General features: G+C 40.5%; 2 protein-coding genes across 2 annotated transcripts in view; one reads left to right on the top strand and one right to left on the bottom strand.

Annotated features, from left to right (window-relative positions):
• LOC146457280 (uncharacterized) overlaps nt 1-20,239 on the bottom strand; it is a 139,683-nt gene that overhangs the window by 91,083 nt on the left and 28,361 nt on the right. The window lies entirely within an intron of this gene.
• Nucleotides 8,250-19,436, top strand: LOC146457283 (ATP-dependent RNA helicase DDX24-like). The gene is made up of 13 exons (XM_085092043.1): nt 8,250-8,356; nt 8,475-8,599; nt 10,676-10,716; nt 11,260-11,373; nt 13,070-13,191; nt 13,940-14,109; nt 14,698-14,809; nt 15,154-15,268; nt 15,504-15,603; nt 16,422-16,499; nt 17,216-17,280; nt 18,314-18,412; nt 18,954-19,436. The coding sequence occupies exons 1-13, from the start codon at nt 8,267-8,269 to the stop codon at nt 19,043-19,045; spliced, it is 1,323 nt and encodes a 440-aa protein (XP_084948169.1). The 5' UTR covers nt 8,250-8,266; the 3' UTR covers nt 19,046-19,436.

A 20,239-nucleotide genomic window follows, 5' to 3' on the forward strand; every position in this document is an offset into this window, starting at 1 on the left:
ACACCAGTTGATAGCGTTTGATTTGCGTCTCTGTCATCATTTTTTTCTCACGATTGTCTCTCACGATCTTGTGAGGATTCCACACGGGAATGTCCCTGCTACGAGCCAACGGATGCTGCACTTCCTCTTTCACATTATCTCGCAACACTTCGAAATTTAATTGTTCTTGTCCACGGGCATTGAGACGAAACCCTCTCACTTTGCACTCCACTTTTCCTTTCTTGGTTCGATAGCCATAGTTCTTGGGTCCAGCAGCTGCAAATTCTACGATCACGTCACCTCCCTCCAACTCGTCTGTAAATTGACCCAAATAATTGCCTAGCGGTAAGGCAGGCTGACCAGGCTTCCAAGCATAAACAATGGAATCCGTGTCGAAATACAGCACCTGTTCCGGTTCGAGTTGATTGATACCCTCATACAATTTCAAGCGAGCCCAACAAGTCGTAAAACAAGCCACAAAAATGTTAATGTTCACTTGCACGGGATCACATGCTTCGATGTTATTGTAAACGACTTCCAACATGTCTTCCGTCACCACACGAATGGAATGAATGTCCTTATCGTCCCGAGTGATCAACTGGTAAAAATCATGGGGGGACGTGAAAGCCTCCACTTGACACTTGTTGCTCTGCTGACCAAATTTACCCCAAAACGAGTTCAGCATCATCTTAGCCAAGGAACGCATCCCAGGATTCTTTGCGATCTTACTCTCATCCAACTGAATCCCCTCTTTCTGCTCGTAAGCTTTCACGTAACCTCGACGTTTCTCAACATCCTCACCCACCTCCGACGGCCAACCCGAAGCCTCCTGTTTGATCTTCAAAAAAGTATTGATGTAGCCCTCAAAAAGATCACTCCTTTGATTAGGAAAGTGCCACACTTCGTGCACCTGCGTAATGACGTAACCTTTCACCACGGCCGCTTTCAATTCAGGCGTACACCACGTACCCGTCAAAGTGCGTTCCTCCTCCGTGTGAGGGCAGCAATGGGTTCTTTGAGTGATGGGTAACTTCAGTTGGGCTTCCACGCACGTTCTACATAACGGAAACGTCAACTTGCCTCCACATCGATACGGTAAAATGGCAAAATGTAAACCGTAAGGAGGTAGCACGGTACATTTAACCAAACCAAAATACTGCGACAAGACATCCACTTTTTCCAACACTTCCGGTTGTGTAATAATAGCAGGATGACCCACAGGATACACACAGTTTTTGTTGACCCACGGGTACAAGGAAGTATAATCCACGTACCGAATTTCCTCCTCTTCTTCAACCAAGCGATACAATTGAGCTGCATTGGTTCTCCCCCCAAAAAAAGCATCTCTGGGTTCCAATCGTCCCACCAAGTTCAATCGACTCACAAACGCATTGACGTCCTCGCGTTCTCTCTTCAATTGATTCCATTCGTGCTCCCAAATCACTTCCACCACATACCCGGCATTTTCGATGGCTTTCAAACGTTCCATGGTAATCTCATACACTTCCTGCATGGTTTTCTCATCGTGCTTGGGATGACGCATCCATCGATCCGGAAAGGTTACAGGACATCCGTGATAGAAATCACCCAGAAATTCGTACACTTTATTCTCGACACTGTCAAATCCATCCACGTACACTTTCCTCTGCCCCACCTTGATCATGCGCTCCCCTCTGTTTCCTGCATGAGCAATCCTATCTTCCTCCGTGCTCGCACCAGGATCTCTTTGTCTGAGACAATGTTCTTTCCAATACAACCATTCCAGCGCTGCTTTGGAATGAGGTTTACCTTTGTCGTGCCAACCGCGAATGGGTTCAGAAGCGATGGTATTGGGAATCAAACACATCTTTCGATAATACACGTTGCACGCAGAAGCGATGGTGATGCAATGTGCCATGGGATTAAACTTAGCCAACGTTTCAAAATCCTCTTGAAATTTCATACAACCCTCCTTCAGTAATCTCACATCCGATTGACAATAGGCAATCAATTCTTTCCGGAAATCAAACTCGTAGCCTTCGTCCCGTCTTGCCTTGTGCCACGCTTCAAATTCCTTGCGTCGAGAGTTAGACATGCCAGAAGGATCGTAGTAATCTTCAGAGGGTATCTCACCCACGTACGATTGGTTCTCCAACGTGTTGAAAAAATGAGGGAAAAATCCCTTTTTCAATTCCTTCAGTCCAAAGGCTTTCGTAAAACCCGAGAGTGGCATGTGAAGAAAACACATGGAGTCGATGAACTTCAATTTGTCCACGGTCATGCTCAGTATCTTGGCACCATTCACGATCTGTTCGGGACAAATCTTTTGTTTGTAAAATTCGTCCAGCACAAAATAACTATCGTATCCTTGAAAATTATGGGCTACACAGATGACAGTTCGTTCCCTTTCATCATCCTCCATCACAGTCAATTCTCGTACCCAATCCAAAAAGCTCTCCAAACAATTTTCTCCTTCAAACACAAACTGTTCGTCAACTTCATGCATTTCGGCACAGAGAAGATTGGCAACGTGAATACCTCCTTCTTGACGGGCTTCGATGTCAAAATACACAAACAATGGCGGAGGTGGTGGTCTGTCTTCCTCCTCAAAATCAGGATCAACAGTTGCCAAACGCTTGCGCTTGCGCTGTCTTCTCTTCCTCTTTTTTTCTTCATCTTCCACGGGTTGCAAATAACATTGATGCGTATAGAGATTCAAATATTCTTTGCAGCAAGGACAAGTGCTATACCCACACACGTGCTTCTTTCTTTCTTTTCCCATCAACACTTTACCGCAACTGACACACTTCTTGTACACGCTACACACAGTGTCCTTATCCGTTTCTTTCCCATTGTCGTCCAGATGAAGGTGATTACTAAAACACGTAGGACCAAAAAAACATCGCTCGCACAATCCACACTTCAAATCAGCAGTTCTCTCCGATTTCTTCTGATCTTCACAATTGTTTTGATGACAGGCATAACACGTCAATCCAGGACAATGATGATGCGTAAAATCATGCTGGTTGTATTTCTTCTCACACTTCAAACAATAGTAACTACCACCAAAAAACCCCTTGAGGGAATGACAAGCGTGAAAATGGTCCCCATTCTTGATCAAAATCAACTGCTTGTCCTCCGATTGCTCTGGACCCTTGTAAATGATTTGATACCCATGATCCACTGACACCACTGCTATTTGGTACTCTACCAAGTACTGTTGAAAAAGACCAATCTCTTTCAATCCACAGGGTCCTTGCGGCACGTCAGCCAAACGATGCAATTCACGCGCCAATTCACCTTGCACAGGACGACCTCGTCGGATGCTATCGTAACGATAATCCTTCTCTCGATAAGCTTTCACGGTCACCAGAGCTCTTGCGTAACAAAGTTCGTCCTCGTTGTTGATCACCACCACACTCTTCTTACTTTTCAACATCTTTTCAATATGCTTCGTCCCCAGTTTTAATCTTTTTGTTCCACTTCCTCGTCCCGGATTTCTCACGTGCGTCACTTCCAGATGAAACGTGTCATCCATTTCAAATTGCTGATTCGAATTCAAAATGCGTGACATCATACCAAACAAACGTTGCACCGTTTCTTCGTTTCTGCGCCATTCACCCACTGACACGCGATGCGATTGATAAGCGTGGTGCAAACGATTGGACGACATGTTCACAAACAAAAAATCATCGTTGTCTTCTCCTCCGTTCAACACTTGTCGCATCACAGCACGTCTCAACCCATTTTCTATTCTCTGTGCAATATTCCCCCTATTCGTCGCGGTATTCGTCGTTTGAGACAAACGGGTTGTAAAAACACGCCTATGTACACCAAAACGACGTGCACGACGATCCGTGTATGGAATAAACTCAAAATCAATCGCATCACTTGCTCCTCCACCCAACTGCAACTCTGCTTGATCCAAGGCTTCCGCCAAAACTTCGTCATCGCCATCGTCTTCTTCTTCCCAGATCATTTTCTTCCGAATGATTTTTTTTGAATTTCGCGCGCTCCTTATATAATTAAAAACGTCCAATCAGAACAAAGTTACTGACGCACGTTCGACGTGAATCGTCGTCAGCTTTGACGACATCTTCTCGCACTTGATTGGTCAGTCACTACCATTGACGTGATTCAATCGTCAGCATTCATTTGATTGGTTTAAAATAGAATCACCTCATTTTCATTAATACCCCATACATACCCTGTCACGTGATGCGTTCTCTTTCACCTATATAAGCCGTGACATCCATCCAGTCACTCAGTCAGTCACATTTCAAGTCATAAAAATGGATCAGTTGGTGCTGACTCCTCTCAAAGAAAATGGTGTCAACGTGGGTCAAGTAGGAACAATTTGGCCTGATGATACCATAATAGAAGCTGCTGTAAATCTCCAAGAAAGTTTTCTGGAAGATGTAACAAGGTTACGAGATCTTTCCCAAAACCAACCCGACGAAGTAGAAGACATCTTGTCACTGTCGTATGCTGCACCACTCGACCTCAACAGAGAAAAAGTGGAACACTTACTCAGGTATTTTATGGATATACTAAGGAGCAAAGAAAACGCTTTCAGGGATAACCGACAGCCCAAAGTAATGGCACATGTGCTATTACGCATCCTACGTTACATAAATCATCAAAAGTATCCTGGCCTAGACGAGAGCAGATGGCCCATTTCACCCTTTTTCATGCGAGCCATACGCAGTATAATCAGGAAAGTCAGTAAATTCGAGGGGTGTGCTTTCCTAAAGAAATCCATGGCATGGCGAGGAGTAAGGTGGTACTTGAGGGAGCTGGAAAAGATGGTAAAAGAAAATTGGATGATCGACCAAGAAATCAGAGAAGAGTGCCAATGGGCCATCCAAAATGTGAACATTGCAAACGAAGAAGGATACGACCTATAGACATTTTGAACTCTAACATATGTAAATAGTGGAACCATTTTTTTGTCATTAAAGATCATTGCTTGTACATCACGTGTCGTCTTGATTGACCTTTGACCTCCCCACCACGCATGCGCATGCGCCGCGCTCCGAAAATGACGTCATGACGTCATATCTAAAAATAGAGTTGATGACGTCACACTGCTCGACGCTGATTGGTCCATTCGCGTCACGTGGTATCATCTCTGTGTCCTGATTGGTTACGCCCTAAACCGCCCTTATTTACTACTTGTGGAACTACGAAAAGACCATGCTCATCGAAAAAAAATCCTATGCCCCTTTTGATATCCTCATTTGATGCTACAATACGAGTAAAGAGGGCTTTCCACCCAGCCCCAGCTACGCGAGGTTTTGCGAGTCACGTATTGCTAGTTTTTGCACTATCATCACAAGCGCAAATGTTGACATAGCTTATTCCTGTGCTTTTCGCGCGCTTGCGTATCACATTTCACTTGTCACGCAATGAAAGTTGTTCGCGTTGTTCAAAACTTTAAATTTCTAATATGCGGAATTTGAGACAACTTTCAGCCTTGCCTCGGGGATGTGACATCGCCGGATATAATGTGAGTAACGATTGGAGAGAATTAAGAGCATTTTTTTATATCTAGTATTCAGTCGTGTTATCCGGTTGTGATTGAATGAGTCAAGTAGTCAGTAACAATGTTGCACTGTTCTTCAGTATTTTCGACAAACACACAGAAAAACAAAAGCTTGGTTGGCAAGTGTTTTTATACAGATGGGCATAGAGAAGAATTTTTGTTTCTACTTTCTGGTCATAAATGTATACAGAGGTAAAACAACGGACGCGTTTCACCCATGTGGCGAGTTGAGAAACGGCTGTTTACATTTACGTCGGTGCGCGATTTTTTCAGTTTTTTATTGTAGTGGACTTTATTCGTAATATTTAAGGGAAATTCTGTTTTAGGTCACGCAAAAAGGGAGCATTTACACTTTCTAGCTTAAAAATAACGGTAGTTTGGAAGTGTAGCATGATATGAGAGACAGGGTATTAATTTCACTGATTTCAAGTTGTTTCCCAGCTGGGAACGGCTCTTTCATCTCACTTGAACGGCTCAATATAAACTCGAAAATTTCACCTGAAACGAATCATTTGATGACTTAATGCTAATATGGGGCGCTCTCAAGTTTAAAGCTAGTTATTTACGTGTATTAAAGCATGAAATAAAACCAGAGACCTTGACTTTTATCTAAAAGCTTCCGTGAACTGTATCACGTGCAAAGTAACAGGAGGAACATGAAGTGCTAAAATGGCGAATTGTGTCAAAGTGCATTCCACACATCTCGACCTAGCGCGCTCGCTTTTCACGGGCCAAACTAAATATTTTAACATGATAAATAAGAAAAATTACCCGTTCAAAAAAGTTATTTCATTACCAGTATATTCGTATACCCCCGATGATATGGTCATCTGAAATATGGCTAAAATCACTCTATCTAAGAAATAGCAAATTAACATTGTATTCTTTACGTTGCTAACTTCAAATGAAAGAATGTTCAGGTCGAGATAAAATATAGTTTGGAAGCGAGCGAAAGGGATGTAAAAACGATTGTGAAAGTGTCAACTCGAGAAAACGTTGCCTTGTCTTGAACGAGAGTTTTGAAAATGTACTAATTTGCATAACTTCAATCGGGCCATCGGGCACGTTGAGGCCGATTTCGAACTTTCCTAATTTTTGCCGAAAAAAAAATTCGCTGGAACTTTTGAATATTATTATTGAAAACAGTTCACCAAAAGGGTCTTTTGGGGCAAATAAAAAAAAATTCGAATTTTCGCTTCTGTCGCCGGATTCTCGAAAGTTACTGACAACGGCTCTTAACTCCAATACAGACACTGTCACTACCACCAGCAATATTCCACCACAGAGACATCAGAGAGCTGCATAAATTGTATGTTAGACACCTAGCTTTTTTAGTTTTATATTTTGTTTTTGGCTTTATTTTCTCTGTGGAAGCACGGTAAGACTTGTTATGACATCTTCCCTTAACCCCCGAGCAAACGATGCGGTGTACATAAGTCAATGCAAACGTTTATGGCCGCTTGTGTCTCACAATGTCATATTTGGTTACCCACCACAATTTGAGGTAGGAAATCCCCGTTATTCATAACTTAAGTGTAGAGTGTAGATGTGCGTAGAGGTAAATAAACATGGCACATTTGTGGGTTAACGTTTGCCCAGTTGGTAGAGCGCAAGTTCTTGCTGAGCAGGCTGCACCTTCAGACAACTACTTGAGCTGGTTGTGCTGAACTTTTCTTTGTTCAGATGATCGTATATTGTTGGGTGACAGTAAGCCATTGGCCTTGCTTCCTACAAACTGCTACAAATTACATGTAATAGGGGATATCAGAATTCAAAGAAAATACAGCTGTACATGTGTACATGAAACTGGCAACGGGGAAGTACAGGAAAACATATGTGGGCAAGTCACGATTGGTTTTGGTCAAGTGCCTTTCACTGGTTGACAAAGTGGTGCAAGTTTTCTAAACCAGTCTTGGACTGTAGTAAAGCAGAACCAAAGTAAACGTGAAATTACTTCCAACACTCAATAATTGAGCTCTATTTAACATGTGGTCTTCCCTTTTGTTATAGGGATTGTGTGAGTAACAGTTACTCACACAGTAAAAAATTATTTTTTATTCAATTTACTGTCGTCTACTTCTTGTTGTCTGACAGGGATCAGGTAAAACTCTTGCATTTGGGATTCCAATTCTCACACACATCCTGCAGCAAAAGGCTAGCCAAGAATCTAAAGGAGAGAAAGAGATATCCACTAACAACAACTTGGGCAGTGACAAGATCAAAAGACCTCTCTTGGCTCTGATTATGAAACCAACAAGAGAATTAGCCCTGCAAATAAGAACTCACCTCCAGCAAGCTGCAAAGCACACTTCATTAGTCAAGAGGTAAAGGCCTGATCAGAAATACTGTATCCCGTTTTCCAAGCTGCTGTCAGTACTTCTTCTACTTCTGCAATCACCAGAACTCAGGACACTCCCTGGGCATGTCTTCAACAAACATTATCGTAAAGGAAACTGATATCCTGAGAAGGACGTTCAGAGAGGCCATCGAGATACAGTGCCAGGGTCTCACTTTCAATCAAGACAGGGATTACGAACTACCAGTGGGCTTTTTGGACATTTTGTCATGTGACTCACACCACCTCAAGTCTCATAACTTGAATTAACATTTCACTTGAAAAAGATTCAGCGAAGGAATCGAAAGCTTGTAACACTTTAATCTTTTTAGATCCGCAAGGCTTATTTTATTATTGTTATTTTTTTAATATTATATTAATAATATTATCGGAATATGTCCGTGTAGATTGTGGCTGTGGTTGGAGGAATGGCTCCACAGAAGCAACAAAGACTTTTGCGCAAGTGTCCTGAGATCGTAGTGGCCACTCCTGGACGACTGTGGGATCTGATATCAGAGGTGAGTGCTGCGTGTAAACTGCCTGAAAAATGCCTAGTACATGTAGTGCACTGTCCATGAGATACAATACATTTTTAAACCAAAAACAATTTAAACCACAACACATACATCATTGCAGGGAGAGGAACATGTCTGCCAGCTGGATCACCTCAGATTCCTTGTAATTGACGAGGCGGACAGAATGGTGGAACAAGGACATTTTCAAGAACTTTCTTCATTCCTAGATCTTATTCATAGGACAAGGTAGGGCAAGAAATCTAATTAACAATAATAACTACTTATATATAATCAAAGATAAGGGAGTGCATTTGTTGATCATCTTGACCCCAGGCTCCCTCCCCTTTGCCAAGTTGGTGATGATGCCATCAGGCCCTGTAAAATCTGCAGGGGATGCCAGATACATGTCCCAAGATCCATTCATTCATTCATTCGTTGATTGACCTATACAATCTCGACTCCAAACGCAATTTGGAATGTGTTTTTTTTTTTTTTATGTCTACCACAAGAATGATCATGAGTGCCAGATTTCTACCATGAGATACACTGTAATTGATAAGGGTGCATCCCTTGCCAACTAGCAAACGCTGTTTTAGTATTTATTAAACCCATTTTGAAATCACTGGTGATCCTTGCAATCTGACTGGCTCTCAACAGTGCGATTTATTCCCAAATTGCACCATTTTTTGCTCTAACTCGCATCCTTTCTTTAGCCCATCAAAATGAAAATGAAGTAACAAAAATAGTATGTTAGTATTGGCAATAATACTGTGTGATTTCAAAATAGGTGTAAGAAAGTGGTAATTGAACTTTGTGTTATGCAATATTATTTTGGTCTGAAATCATACTTGTGATTTCAAATCAAACTCGCAGCGCGCGCTTGTTCGATTTTGAAATCACGCGTATGATTTCAGATCAAATTGCACTCTACTCAGTTCAATTACCTTTATAAATCTTGATTCATGTTCCACCAAAATGAAATGTTTTGAAGTTTGTGAAGTCTGTTCACTCTTATACCTGCCAACTCTCACGCATTATGCGTGAGTCTCACGCCTGGGGACTAATGACATCGATCTCACGCATCAAGGACAATATCTCACGCCTGACTCAGAACTCCGGACGAGTTGTTCTAAAAACTCTTCATTTCATTTCAGATTTGTTGTGTATTATTCCTTTGTTCCTAATTATAACAATCGCAAAAACTTTCAAATGTTTACAATCCGTTTGAGTCGAAAGTGTTCAAAGGTTTTCGGAATATCGTCGGACATTTTCGGCAACGTTCGGAAGTCTTCGGAAAATCTTCGGAAGTGATTCGATTCGGACGTTTTCGGAAATCCCGGTCATGACGAGACAAAAATCTCACGCGTTTTACTCAGAAAAAGTTGGCAGGTATACACTCTCTGTGATTGTAAAATAAGTAATGAGTAGTGTAGTCAATCAAATTACAGTGTTTTCCAATGGTATGCCTGTTAGATGTATATTACATGTAATTGAATATAGGGTCATGAAATGAATGCCGTTTTCTAACTAAAAGGCAAATTTCAAGGAGCCACAGACTTAGAAGTTAGGCCACCCTGCAAAACTTTAGAACACAAATTCATCTTCCAAATTGGCACTCTTGATCCCCAAGGAATCAGTGAACACTTTTTGTTGTTCACATTACTATGCACCCACCAATAACATAGCTCCACTGCACACTATATACTAAACACATACAACCCACATTTCCTTGATTTACTCTGACTAAGGGATTTAGAACGCTTGAAATGTCAGTGTTCAAATGTCTTTGGGTTGGCCAAATTACCTTCAGTTGTCATCTCTGTTGATAAACTAAACATTTATTTCTACCTGTCTAGTACCTGATAAACAAGAGCCTTGGATAAACTTGTGTCAACTTTACTCTGAGTTTAAAGGGGAAGTATCATGCAAATTTGCTGTCATTTCAAAACCCCAAAACGTTTTTCTGTAAGCAGAAACAAAAAAATAATTGTCAAGTTTGTTATAAATTATCACCCTAGTGCAATAAAACTGTCGATTAGTGCCTCTGGCCAGAGATAGACTAGGTCAGTATGGATTGAAACTTAAAAAATGTTAGGCTAATGTTTTTCAAGTTCTCGCATTATTGTTTCCAAAATGCGCTAGAACAGATCACGAGTTGTTCCTTTCGAGAATTGAGTTGATTTCTTTCCTCTCGTCATTCTAGAATTATTTGGCAGCTGATTGAAGGTCTTATTTCATAATCTTAACAAAAGATATTAAAAACCCCATGATACTTCCCCTTTAATGTACATTGTAACTCTTAATTTTCATTTGTCCATACAGTGGTAGTAGAGAGCACCAAGAGGATGACCAACCAATCACAAGTAAAGTTGTTTTTGCCGTCATTTTGCATACAATTATGTGCAAAAGAGTTCTGAAGTGATGACTTCCCAAGATTTAAATTTATGAAATTGGGGGATTTACTTCAAGATATTCAGAACGGGCATGATGAAAAATGTCTGCTCTCCAAATATCAGCATTTTCTGGCAATTTGGAGGTGAGATATTAGCACTGTGGTACTTTGATGACTCCATACAAGTTCTAAACAAAATTAAAAGGATTTGTATGGTGTCATCAGAACATAACAGTGTTAATGTCTCATATCATCCCCAAATTGCAATAAGATGCCTATTTGCCATGATCATGCTCTTTCCAATCATCTTAATGAATCCCATAATTTCAAAAATTCAAATTTATTTTGTTACATCACACTTGAGTACTCTATATAGGGTGATTCCATTGCTGTAGTGTAAACCAAAACACGTCTGATTAATCTAAGTAATTCTGGTCTTTGTTCCATTTCTTGTTCATGATTGTACATGATGATTATAAATGCCTAACACCATTTCAATCTTTGTCCCATAAAGATACTGCTGCCAAGAAAACGCTGCAGAAGTTTATCTCCTCTGCGACCTTGACTCGTCCCAAATCATTCAAGAAAAAAGGAAAAGAAAAGAGTGTCACAAGAGGAGAAGCCTTGGGTAATTTCTTGTTTAAGCCCCAGTATCAACATGTACAATCTCCTTACTGGTCTTCATATATTCCTTTTAGTGCTAGTTGGGAGAACTTGTTTTAACATCAAGACATTGTATCTTTGGTGATCATTTCCTTTAGCCGTGCATACAGGTGTATACAGTGTACTTGTTTTTGTAAAGTAAAAAAATAATGTAAAAGTAATTGTATAGCACACAAATCCATGACAAGATGGTCAATGCGCTTTACAGCATGGGGACACTCTCCAGATCGAATTTGAATTTGGAAATGTTGGATTTTGAGGAGACAGGAAAACCGGACTACCAGAGAAAAACCTCTCATAGCAAGGTTGAGAGCCAACAACAAACTCCACCCACACATGACGCCGAGTCTGGGAATCGAACCAGGGCCACATTGGCAGGAGGCGAAAGCAGTCTTACCACTGCGCCATCCCTGCTCCTCTCAAGTAGTGATATTTAAAAGAATCTTTGGATGCTTCATAATTTTCAGCCTTGTGTGTTATGCTAACTACAGTCGAACCTGTATATAACGGCCCTGTATTAAGCGGCCACCCTCTATTAAGCGGCCAATTTTCAAAGTCCCGATTTTTCGCTCATACAAACGCTGTATTTGTTACCTGTATTAGGCGGCCACCTCTATTAAGCGGCCGCGGCCACCCTGTAGCAGTCCTATGTCTGTCTTTCTTTGTTATTTTTACCTGTATTAAGCGGCCACCCTTGAATGGAAACTAAGCCATATGTTTTTTTATGCGGTATTTTATTGGGTTTAAAATGCGATCCATCGTCACGATAACGAAATAACATGTACAAAGCTACTGTAATCTGATAAGTCGGCCGTTTAGTATCGTTAACGTCCAGTTTCAGATGTCCGCAATGTGCTGAAGTACAGTACCACTGATCACGAACGCTAAAACAAGTTTGTTTTGAATATGCTTCACTCTTTAATTAGCTAGAAATTCCTCTTTAATTAGCTTGTTCCTCTGTCATGTGATGGAGAATGAAAAATCATCGCCTTCAAAGATCACTGTCAGATGCTATAGAACATGCAGAACAACTACGGGCGTTTGCACAGTACCGTGGATAACAGGAATTGTCGCTGGCAGTGTCGAGAGTTAACGACTTGCTCTACAAACAAAAGTTTCAAATGCCGAAGCGCCAAATGCACGTGTCCGACTTTTTTAAGTCGCCGTAATTGTTACTCTATTTCTATTTTAACTTGAAGAATTTTTTTTCTATTGTACTTCTTTTAATTACCAACATTTCGGTTATAACTCCACTTCGAACGTAACAACTATGAAATGACGGAATGAGTTATTTTATTGTGAACTGTAAGTCATAGAAATACAGTACTGTATGCCGTGGAAGAGTAGAGGACAATTTATTGCACAGTGCTTTTACAGAATGTTGCGTATATTATAGCTGTTACAAGCTGGCACTGAACTTTGTTTAAAGTATTGATCGCTTGAAAGAGTGTTCATTGTCCTACTGTTTTCTTTGCATGAAATGTTTTTGAATGATACGCCATTAAAATTGACATTAGACCACGCCCAGTGAGTATTTTTAGTGATCCTGTATTAAGCGGCCGCCTCTATTAAGCGGCCAGTTCCTCAAGTCCCGAGGGTGGCCGTTATATACAGGTTCGACTGTATAGCGTAATCTAATCTCTTTTGGTCTCTGTGTTTAGTGTCGTTAATGGACAAAGTTGGACTGCATAAAAACAGTTGTAAAGTGATTGATGTTACAAACAAGAGAGGAACAGTGCAAACGCTAACAGAGACAAAGATTTCTTGCTTCCTTGATGAAAAGGTTTGTTGCTATATCTTTAACATTAGACTTCTCCTATTCTTTTTTTTTTTAAGGGATAGTGAAGCGAGCGAAATACATGAGCGAACACAAGAATTTCCTTCTTTGAGGGGACACAACATAAGGTTGAAGAGAAAAATATATAAGCAGGCCATTTTCACTCGGCAGTGGATTTACGTGGTTCGGTCGCTTTACTATCGCTAGGAAAATAACTAGGGGACTATTCATGAATTGTCTTCTTTATCAGCATGTATTAAATTTTTCTGCATTTGCAACATAAAATATTCAGTTGGAGAAATTCCATTCACAGATTGCCTGTCATTCCACCTAGAAAGCGTTCAGTAGGAATCTCAATATTTTAGCAAGCCACTTTCCTTCAAGTTGCATTTAAACAAGAGTCAATTGTTGTTATTAAGTGTCAACAGGGATTTTCTCATTGTTCTCATATATTTCGAATGTCAAAGACTTTTCAAGTGAATGCCCCTCCCCACCCCCCCCCCCCCCCGAAAAAAAAAGAAAGAAATCGACGCTATTAAACTGCAAGTTCTTTTGGAGAGTTTAAATCAACCCTTGTACTGAATTTTTTCATGTACGTGTAGAATGGAAGAGTTAAAATTACGCCATCAGCCTAGAGACTCTTCATTGTGCCTTTGTCGACTTAAGTGTGCTGTTTTCAACAGTCACACACTTACTCCAAGCTCTAGTTCTTGTTTCATCTTAGTTTCTCTTCCTTCCTTCCTTTGCTTTATAGGATCTGTATCTTTACTATTTCCTGTCCCGTTACCCAGGCCGCACGCTGGTGTTTTCCAATACGGTCGACTGTGTTAGGAGACTGGGTTCATTGTTTAGACTGCTAAACTTTGATCCGTGGGTTTTACACGCCAGTATGCAACAAAGACAGAGGTTAAAGAACCTGGACATGTCAGTTTAAATCATGTGTTATACTTAACGTTAAATCTTGTCGAAATCAGTCGAAAAGACGCTTTTTGATAATAATCTGGTTAACGAAAATGATGTATTATTCAGTGAGTGACACAGGCATATTTTTGAAAAAGGAAATCTGAGTGCTCCTATCAGGAGTTGAACCTAAGACCTTCTGACTACTAGTTCGTTTGCTCTACCACTGAGCTACAGGAGACTCGTGGGAGCTAAGGCCATTAAACTAGGTTCATGGAACAAACATCCTGTATACTGCTAGGGTTTGAGTGTCCATGTGTGGCATATGCGCAATGGAATAAATGCGATTGTACAATCAATTCAACTGAATCTGCGGCAAAATTAAATTACAGACGTTTAACTGAAATAAATTGCTGCTATTTAATAGCGAGAATTTATTTCAGTGAACACTGACTCTCGCTCGAGGGTGTCCGCAATAAAGGGAGTTGACTGTATAATTATTTTAAGCCTGTTAAATAAGTGAGAATGATGTATTGTTCAGTGAGTGACACAGGTATACTCAGGAAAGTGTTATTCACGTTAATCTTGATTTGTCATTTTCCCGCTTTTCAGGTTCAAGTCAAGTTCTACTGGTTTGCTTCTCGCTACAGATGTGGCCGCGCGGGGTCTGGATATACCAGCAGTTGAGCACGTGATTTACTATCAAGTTCCCAAGGATCCTGACGTATGTTGAAACGTACCAGTAGGAGTGGGGTGGGGTGCGTGATAACCTCAAGATTAGGCAAGGATTGAAACTTCAAAACTGTCCGTTAAGTCACCGACAATTTTTCGGGTGTGTTTTGGACATTTTTCCCACCGACTAACGAGGGTCTACGTTATGGAAGGTCATTTGCTTGTCAGTTAGCCGAAACTTTGTGTCTTTTCAAAATTAATTTTGTGCTTCGAGAAATGGTACTTCGCAGATTCTAACAGAAACTGCTGGAAGACATAAGGCAATAAATAATGGTTCTCATACAGATCTGTAGATTCGATAAATATATTCATTTTCTTACTTTGTTGTTTCTACAGCTGTATATTCATCTCAGTGGTCGTACAGCAAGAGCCAGCAGGGAAGGTTTAAGTGTTGTACTTGTGGGGCCGGAAGAACTGGGATCTTACAAGAAAATCATGAAGACGCTCAACGCAGGGATGGTGTGAGGATTTGTGGTCGAATCGTACCTAAAACGTTTCGCTCCAGACCTGTAGCCCCCAAATAAGAGATATCTCGCCCCTTATAATGGACAGTTAACTCCCAATTTAGAGGGCCTAGCATCATGGGTTGTATTGTCGTTGGGAATCAGAGTTTTTTCTTTGTTCCAACCAAATGTTCGCATTTTCACAAATCTTCATTTGTTTCCTGTTTATTTACATTTTTGTTCCAGGAAACGACCTCGACTCCTTCCCTGTTGACGTAGCTTTCATGTCTTCCATACGAAAAAGAATCTCGCTTGCTAAACAAATTGACAAGGAAGAACACATGTAAGTAAAAGACAATCAGCAAAATTCTGTGGACATGTCGCTGTGACTCTCAAGAACACCGCAGCATAAACATGGAAAACTTCTCATTCATTCATTCGAATAAAATAAAAGTAAATGGCTTCATTTTAAGGGACAGTGTCTCCTATTTTTAGCGTCATTTTGAATAGCGAAAAAACCTATATGTATCGATGGAGACGATAAAATAATGGTTCAACTTTGTTAAAAATAACCCTACTAGTGTACAGGAATTAAAATTAATCATTTTTGTCTACAGATGGATAGGATGGAAATGGATTGCAACTTGAAAAAATTGGCCAGTATTTTCAAGTTCCTCCTGTGAGTTTTGGAGAAATCGCTAAAAACTGTAGTTTATAGTTTATTCTTTGATTCCTTGGATAAATCCTTTCATAATTTCTTTTCGGTGCTCTAAGAGCAATTTCATGTTAAAGAAGTGGTTCTTTGTCATTGCCAAATGTTTTAGCAGTTTTTACCAACATACAGCAAAATCTCCTTAACAATGCGCCTTTAAGTGTCAAGTATTAAGCACTGTAGCGCAAATTGAGGACACTATAAATCAATGAAAAATATACAAACTGAACATAACATTTGTTTAAAATTCCAACTATTAGGAGGCAAAGCAGTTGGCCATTTACAAAGCGTGGTCTTGGATTTGAAAACGGGGCTACCGTGAAACAAATCCAAGTGGTCAGAGCGGGACTTGAACCCGGGCCCTCCCTAATCGCTAGGGCACGAGGACACCTCCCCTCATTTGTGTTTCCTTTCGTTTATTTATAACTTTATCATGTGTTGTTTTGTAGATTTAGACGGAAAAAGTCTGGCAATGACTGGATTCTTGCCTCCGCCAAAGCTATGGACATTGAAGTTGATGAAGATTTGTATCCTTTTGTGAAGTTCAAAAGGGATTATTACAAAGATTTCAAGACAAAGTAGATGTCAATAAAGTGGTTGTTGATTAAATTCTATAGTTCTCCCCACGCGCTGTTCAAAAACTCTTACATTGAGTATGCTCCAATTATTACCAACGAAAGAAACTTTTAGGGCGCGTTTTCTGGGGCCATATTCTGTGTATTCTGAAAAAGGAAACTACACACTGAAAAATCTCTGTTGTATCTGTTGCCCGGTGACGAAAACATATCCAAACGGCTAAGGTAAACGAGTCGAATTCTTATTAATGTTTTAGAAGAATAATGTAATTGTTTAATATTTCGAGGTATTCTGATTTTGGAATTTCAAAAATGTGTCCCAAAAAACCGCAGCCTTAAATACGTCATTTTGTGACTCGCAGTTCAAACATATGCGTGGCATTTCATGTGTCACTTAAGTTCAATGCAAAATTATTGGCCAATCAGATACAAAGATTTTTAAAGCAAAATTATGTGACCTGTACATGTGACTTCTGCCGGCTGCCCGTCTATTTTCCCGCGCTTGCCGTCGGTTTCATGTTTTCTTTTGTCAGATTTTGGCTTGTGTACTTCCAGTGTTCATAGTTATAGTACAGCTCTTACGAATGAAGTCACCATATCACTGCGGCAACCCCTGGCAGCAAAACTCTTTCTTACTAGTTATTTGCCTTTGACGAGCATTCACACAGGTTAGAAGATCTTGGAGATTCAGGAGAAAGGAAAGAGAGACAGGAAAAGCTGAAGCAAATGAAAGGTATTGAGCATTCCAATAAACAATTTCTGTATCCTTGGTATTGATGTGGATCTAGCAGCTTGCAGTGGAGGCCCTTGCAGGGGAATATATTAAAAATATATATTTGCCTGTGAAGATTCCCTCTGCTTAAGCCTCATGCGCAAACTGGATTCAGTTTAATAACGAGAATACCAGTAGAGCGGAATTCAGCTGAGTGTCGAAAGTAGTTTCACCTTTGCTTTGGTTTTGCTTTACTTCGCTCTGTGATTGGCCAGCAAAATACGTGCCACGTTCTCAACCAATCAGCAGCAAAATCAAAACCAATCGTGCTTTACTCGCACACGTTTTCCCGCGCTTGGTGCTGGTTACATATATTTGCTTCGATTTCTGATTGGTTCGTTACGCTGTTTGCGTCTGTGGTGATTGGCCAGAGTAATTACTTTGGTTTTGGTTTTACGACACTCAATGAAAACCACTCTAAGGTCTATTTTGCTTGCAGCTCTAGATTGTTGGCAGTCTCTTTCTGGATAGCTGTGTGAAGAGCTAAAAGAGCGAAGAGAAATTTCTTGTAGTGTATTACAACTTACTGTTTATACTGCATTGTAACTTAGGTTTAGCGAAAAAACCTTTCGTTTTGCCACCGTGCAATGTCACAGTCTCGCACAAAAGATGTGAAAGTGAGACAGAAAAAAACAACTGTCAGTGAGCTAACCACGCGAATGGCGGCAAAATTGCCTCTCGCTAGGACAAACGCGCGTTGCATTTCTTCAAGAAGGGGGGGGTAGAGGGATTTTTGCGCGCACTCGTGCATTTCGTTCACTCCACTCGCCCTGATAAAAATAAGAAAACTACTCGTAGTCCAAGAAGAAAGCGGCGAGAATTTCAAGTACATTGATAGAAGGTTTTGCGCTCGGGCGCCTCTCAGGTGTTACGCTGGCATGGAGCCGAACAGCTCAAATGCTGGTTTTGACATTTTACAAAATCAGTTATCGCTTTTGTAGTTTTCCATGATGTAATTTTTCACGATATTTTACTTTAATTTCCTCTTCCTCAGCTGAACTCTCCAGTTTGGTGAAGACGCCATTAATACCTGCTGGCTTTAGCGGAAAGTATCCTACAAAGAGCGGGGCCCTGTTGATGCCTGGGATGAAAGGTACATTACATTACTGTTGTACAATAGAAGCACTGGGCTTCTGTCGTTGAAAGGGAGCTTATTTTTGGGGGGTGGGGTGGGGCTGCTTAATTTTGGAGGGAATTTTGCGTTTTACTATTGGTTGACTTTGGCAATAAAATAGCTTTAGGAGGGTGCCTACTATTGTTACTCTGTATTCGTTCTGCGAATCTCGGGATATTCAGGTTTCCTATGGGTGGTGCCTTCTAGTACAGGGATATTTTTGTGTGGTTTAAAACTATGAGGAGAAAGCAGAACTTAGCAAGTGCTTTTGGCATCCAAAAAGAAAATTGGGGGTAACCTTGTAATGTCGCACGCAACCTTCAAACCGGCAAAATTTGGCACAAAAATACCACCCTGTGCTTTCGCGTCATAACAGTCGATAACCTTATATCGGAGTGGAGGAGTGGGGGTTTTTCTACGGAAGGATTTGGGAGCGTTTATTCAGAATTTTACAGTAAATAAACAAGGCGCTTTTTTAAAACAGTTGTTAAAACTGCTTTCTCTCTTTTGCATTCATAAGCTGAGACAAGTTGTGAGGATAGTGGGAAGGTGGCAGTGGAAGAAGTGAAAAGGAAGAAAAGACAAAAGAAGGCCAAAAGATCCACAAGGTGAAAGCGAAATCAGGTGAAGACCGAAAGACGTAAAGCTAAAATGCTATCAATTGGGAGATTAAATGAGTCAGCTGGATTTTCCAAGTGCTTCACCAAATGAACAGTTCGGTAGTTGAAGGCTGGGATGTCAAAGGACAGTTGAATAGCAGGTGACCGCCTTGAGAATCCACAAGTGCTGTCGCCCACGGGCGGTGGATGATTACGAGAGATTGGAAGGTTTGGTGGCGAAACTGTAAGGAAGACTACGCTGTGTAAGCCAGAAACGGGCGCAGGATTACATTAGCAGTTTCAATGATTATTGCCTCTGAAATTAACTGAAGAACAACAGAACACTGTTTAAAAGGCTAGGTAGTTACGCCGTATTTGCAGATAACTTGCACAAGTGAATCCACTGTATCGGGCGAATGGTACATTTACGGATAATTCTTAGGGTACGAAAACCCTAAAAACGCACAGAAAAACTTTAACAACTACAAACCTAGCATACACAATGTTGCTAGTACAGGGGCGAATTTTGCCATAAAAATTAAAAATATGGCTATGTGCCTATTGGCTGTATTAGGTTCGCAAGGTATTGTCAGTGGTAAAATGTTCAGACGCCATTTTTTTCCCGCATAGTGGATTGACTGACAAGTTCTGAAAACCACGAGAAGGATGAAAATAATCACCGCAATATAGTTCATTCCTAAATATCCTCTTAGTGCATCCTTCCCACTTTGTTTTAGCTTTGTCTCTTCATCAAACACACCTTTTCCCGGGTACATTCCTCAGCGAACGCCATTTTGATTAGGCCACTTCCAAGTTGGTGTGAGCTTAGTTATGATAGCGAGGCTAAGAGCAAAGTTTTTCATATGGAAATTGGTTTTGTTTGCATATTAATGAAAAATAATTTTTATGATAAAAAATTTGCACTTAGCCTCACTTTCATAACGAGGTTCAAAAGCAACTTGGAAATGGTCTATTATTCGGCGAATAGTCAGTTTGGACTTAAAAATGTTTGCTCATTCGCACATGCAGTCGGTAGCTCTATGGAAATACAAAGAAAGTTAACAGCAAGATGTCAAAAAAGTTGGCAATCAGTCCAAAATGACTTAAGGTAAAATCACCTAACTCTGAAAATTTTAACATTTTAACACCAATATCACCAATATTCATGACGTGTACTTTACGATTATCATTGACAGATTCCTTTTCA

This window comes from Pavona decussata, unplaced genomic scaffold (assembly GCF_977016875.1).
Source record: "Pavona decussata unplaced genomic scaffold, jaPavDecu1.1 SCAFFOLD_244, whole genome shotgun sequence".
NCBI classification, from domain to species: Eukaryota; Metazoa; Cnidaria; class Anthozoa; order Scleractinia; family Agariciidae; genus Pavona; species Pavona decussata.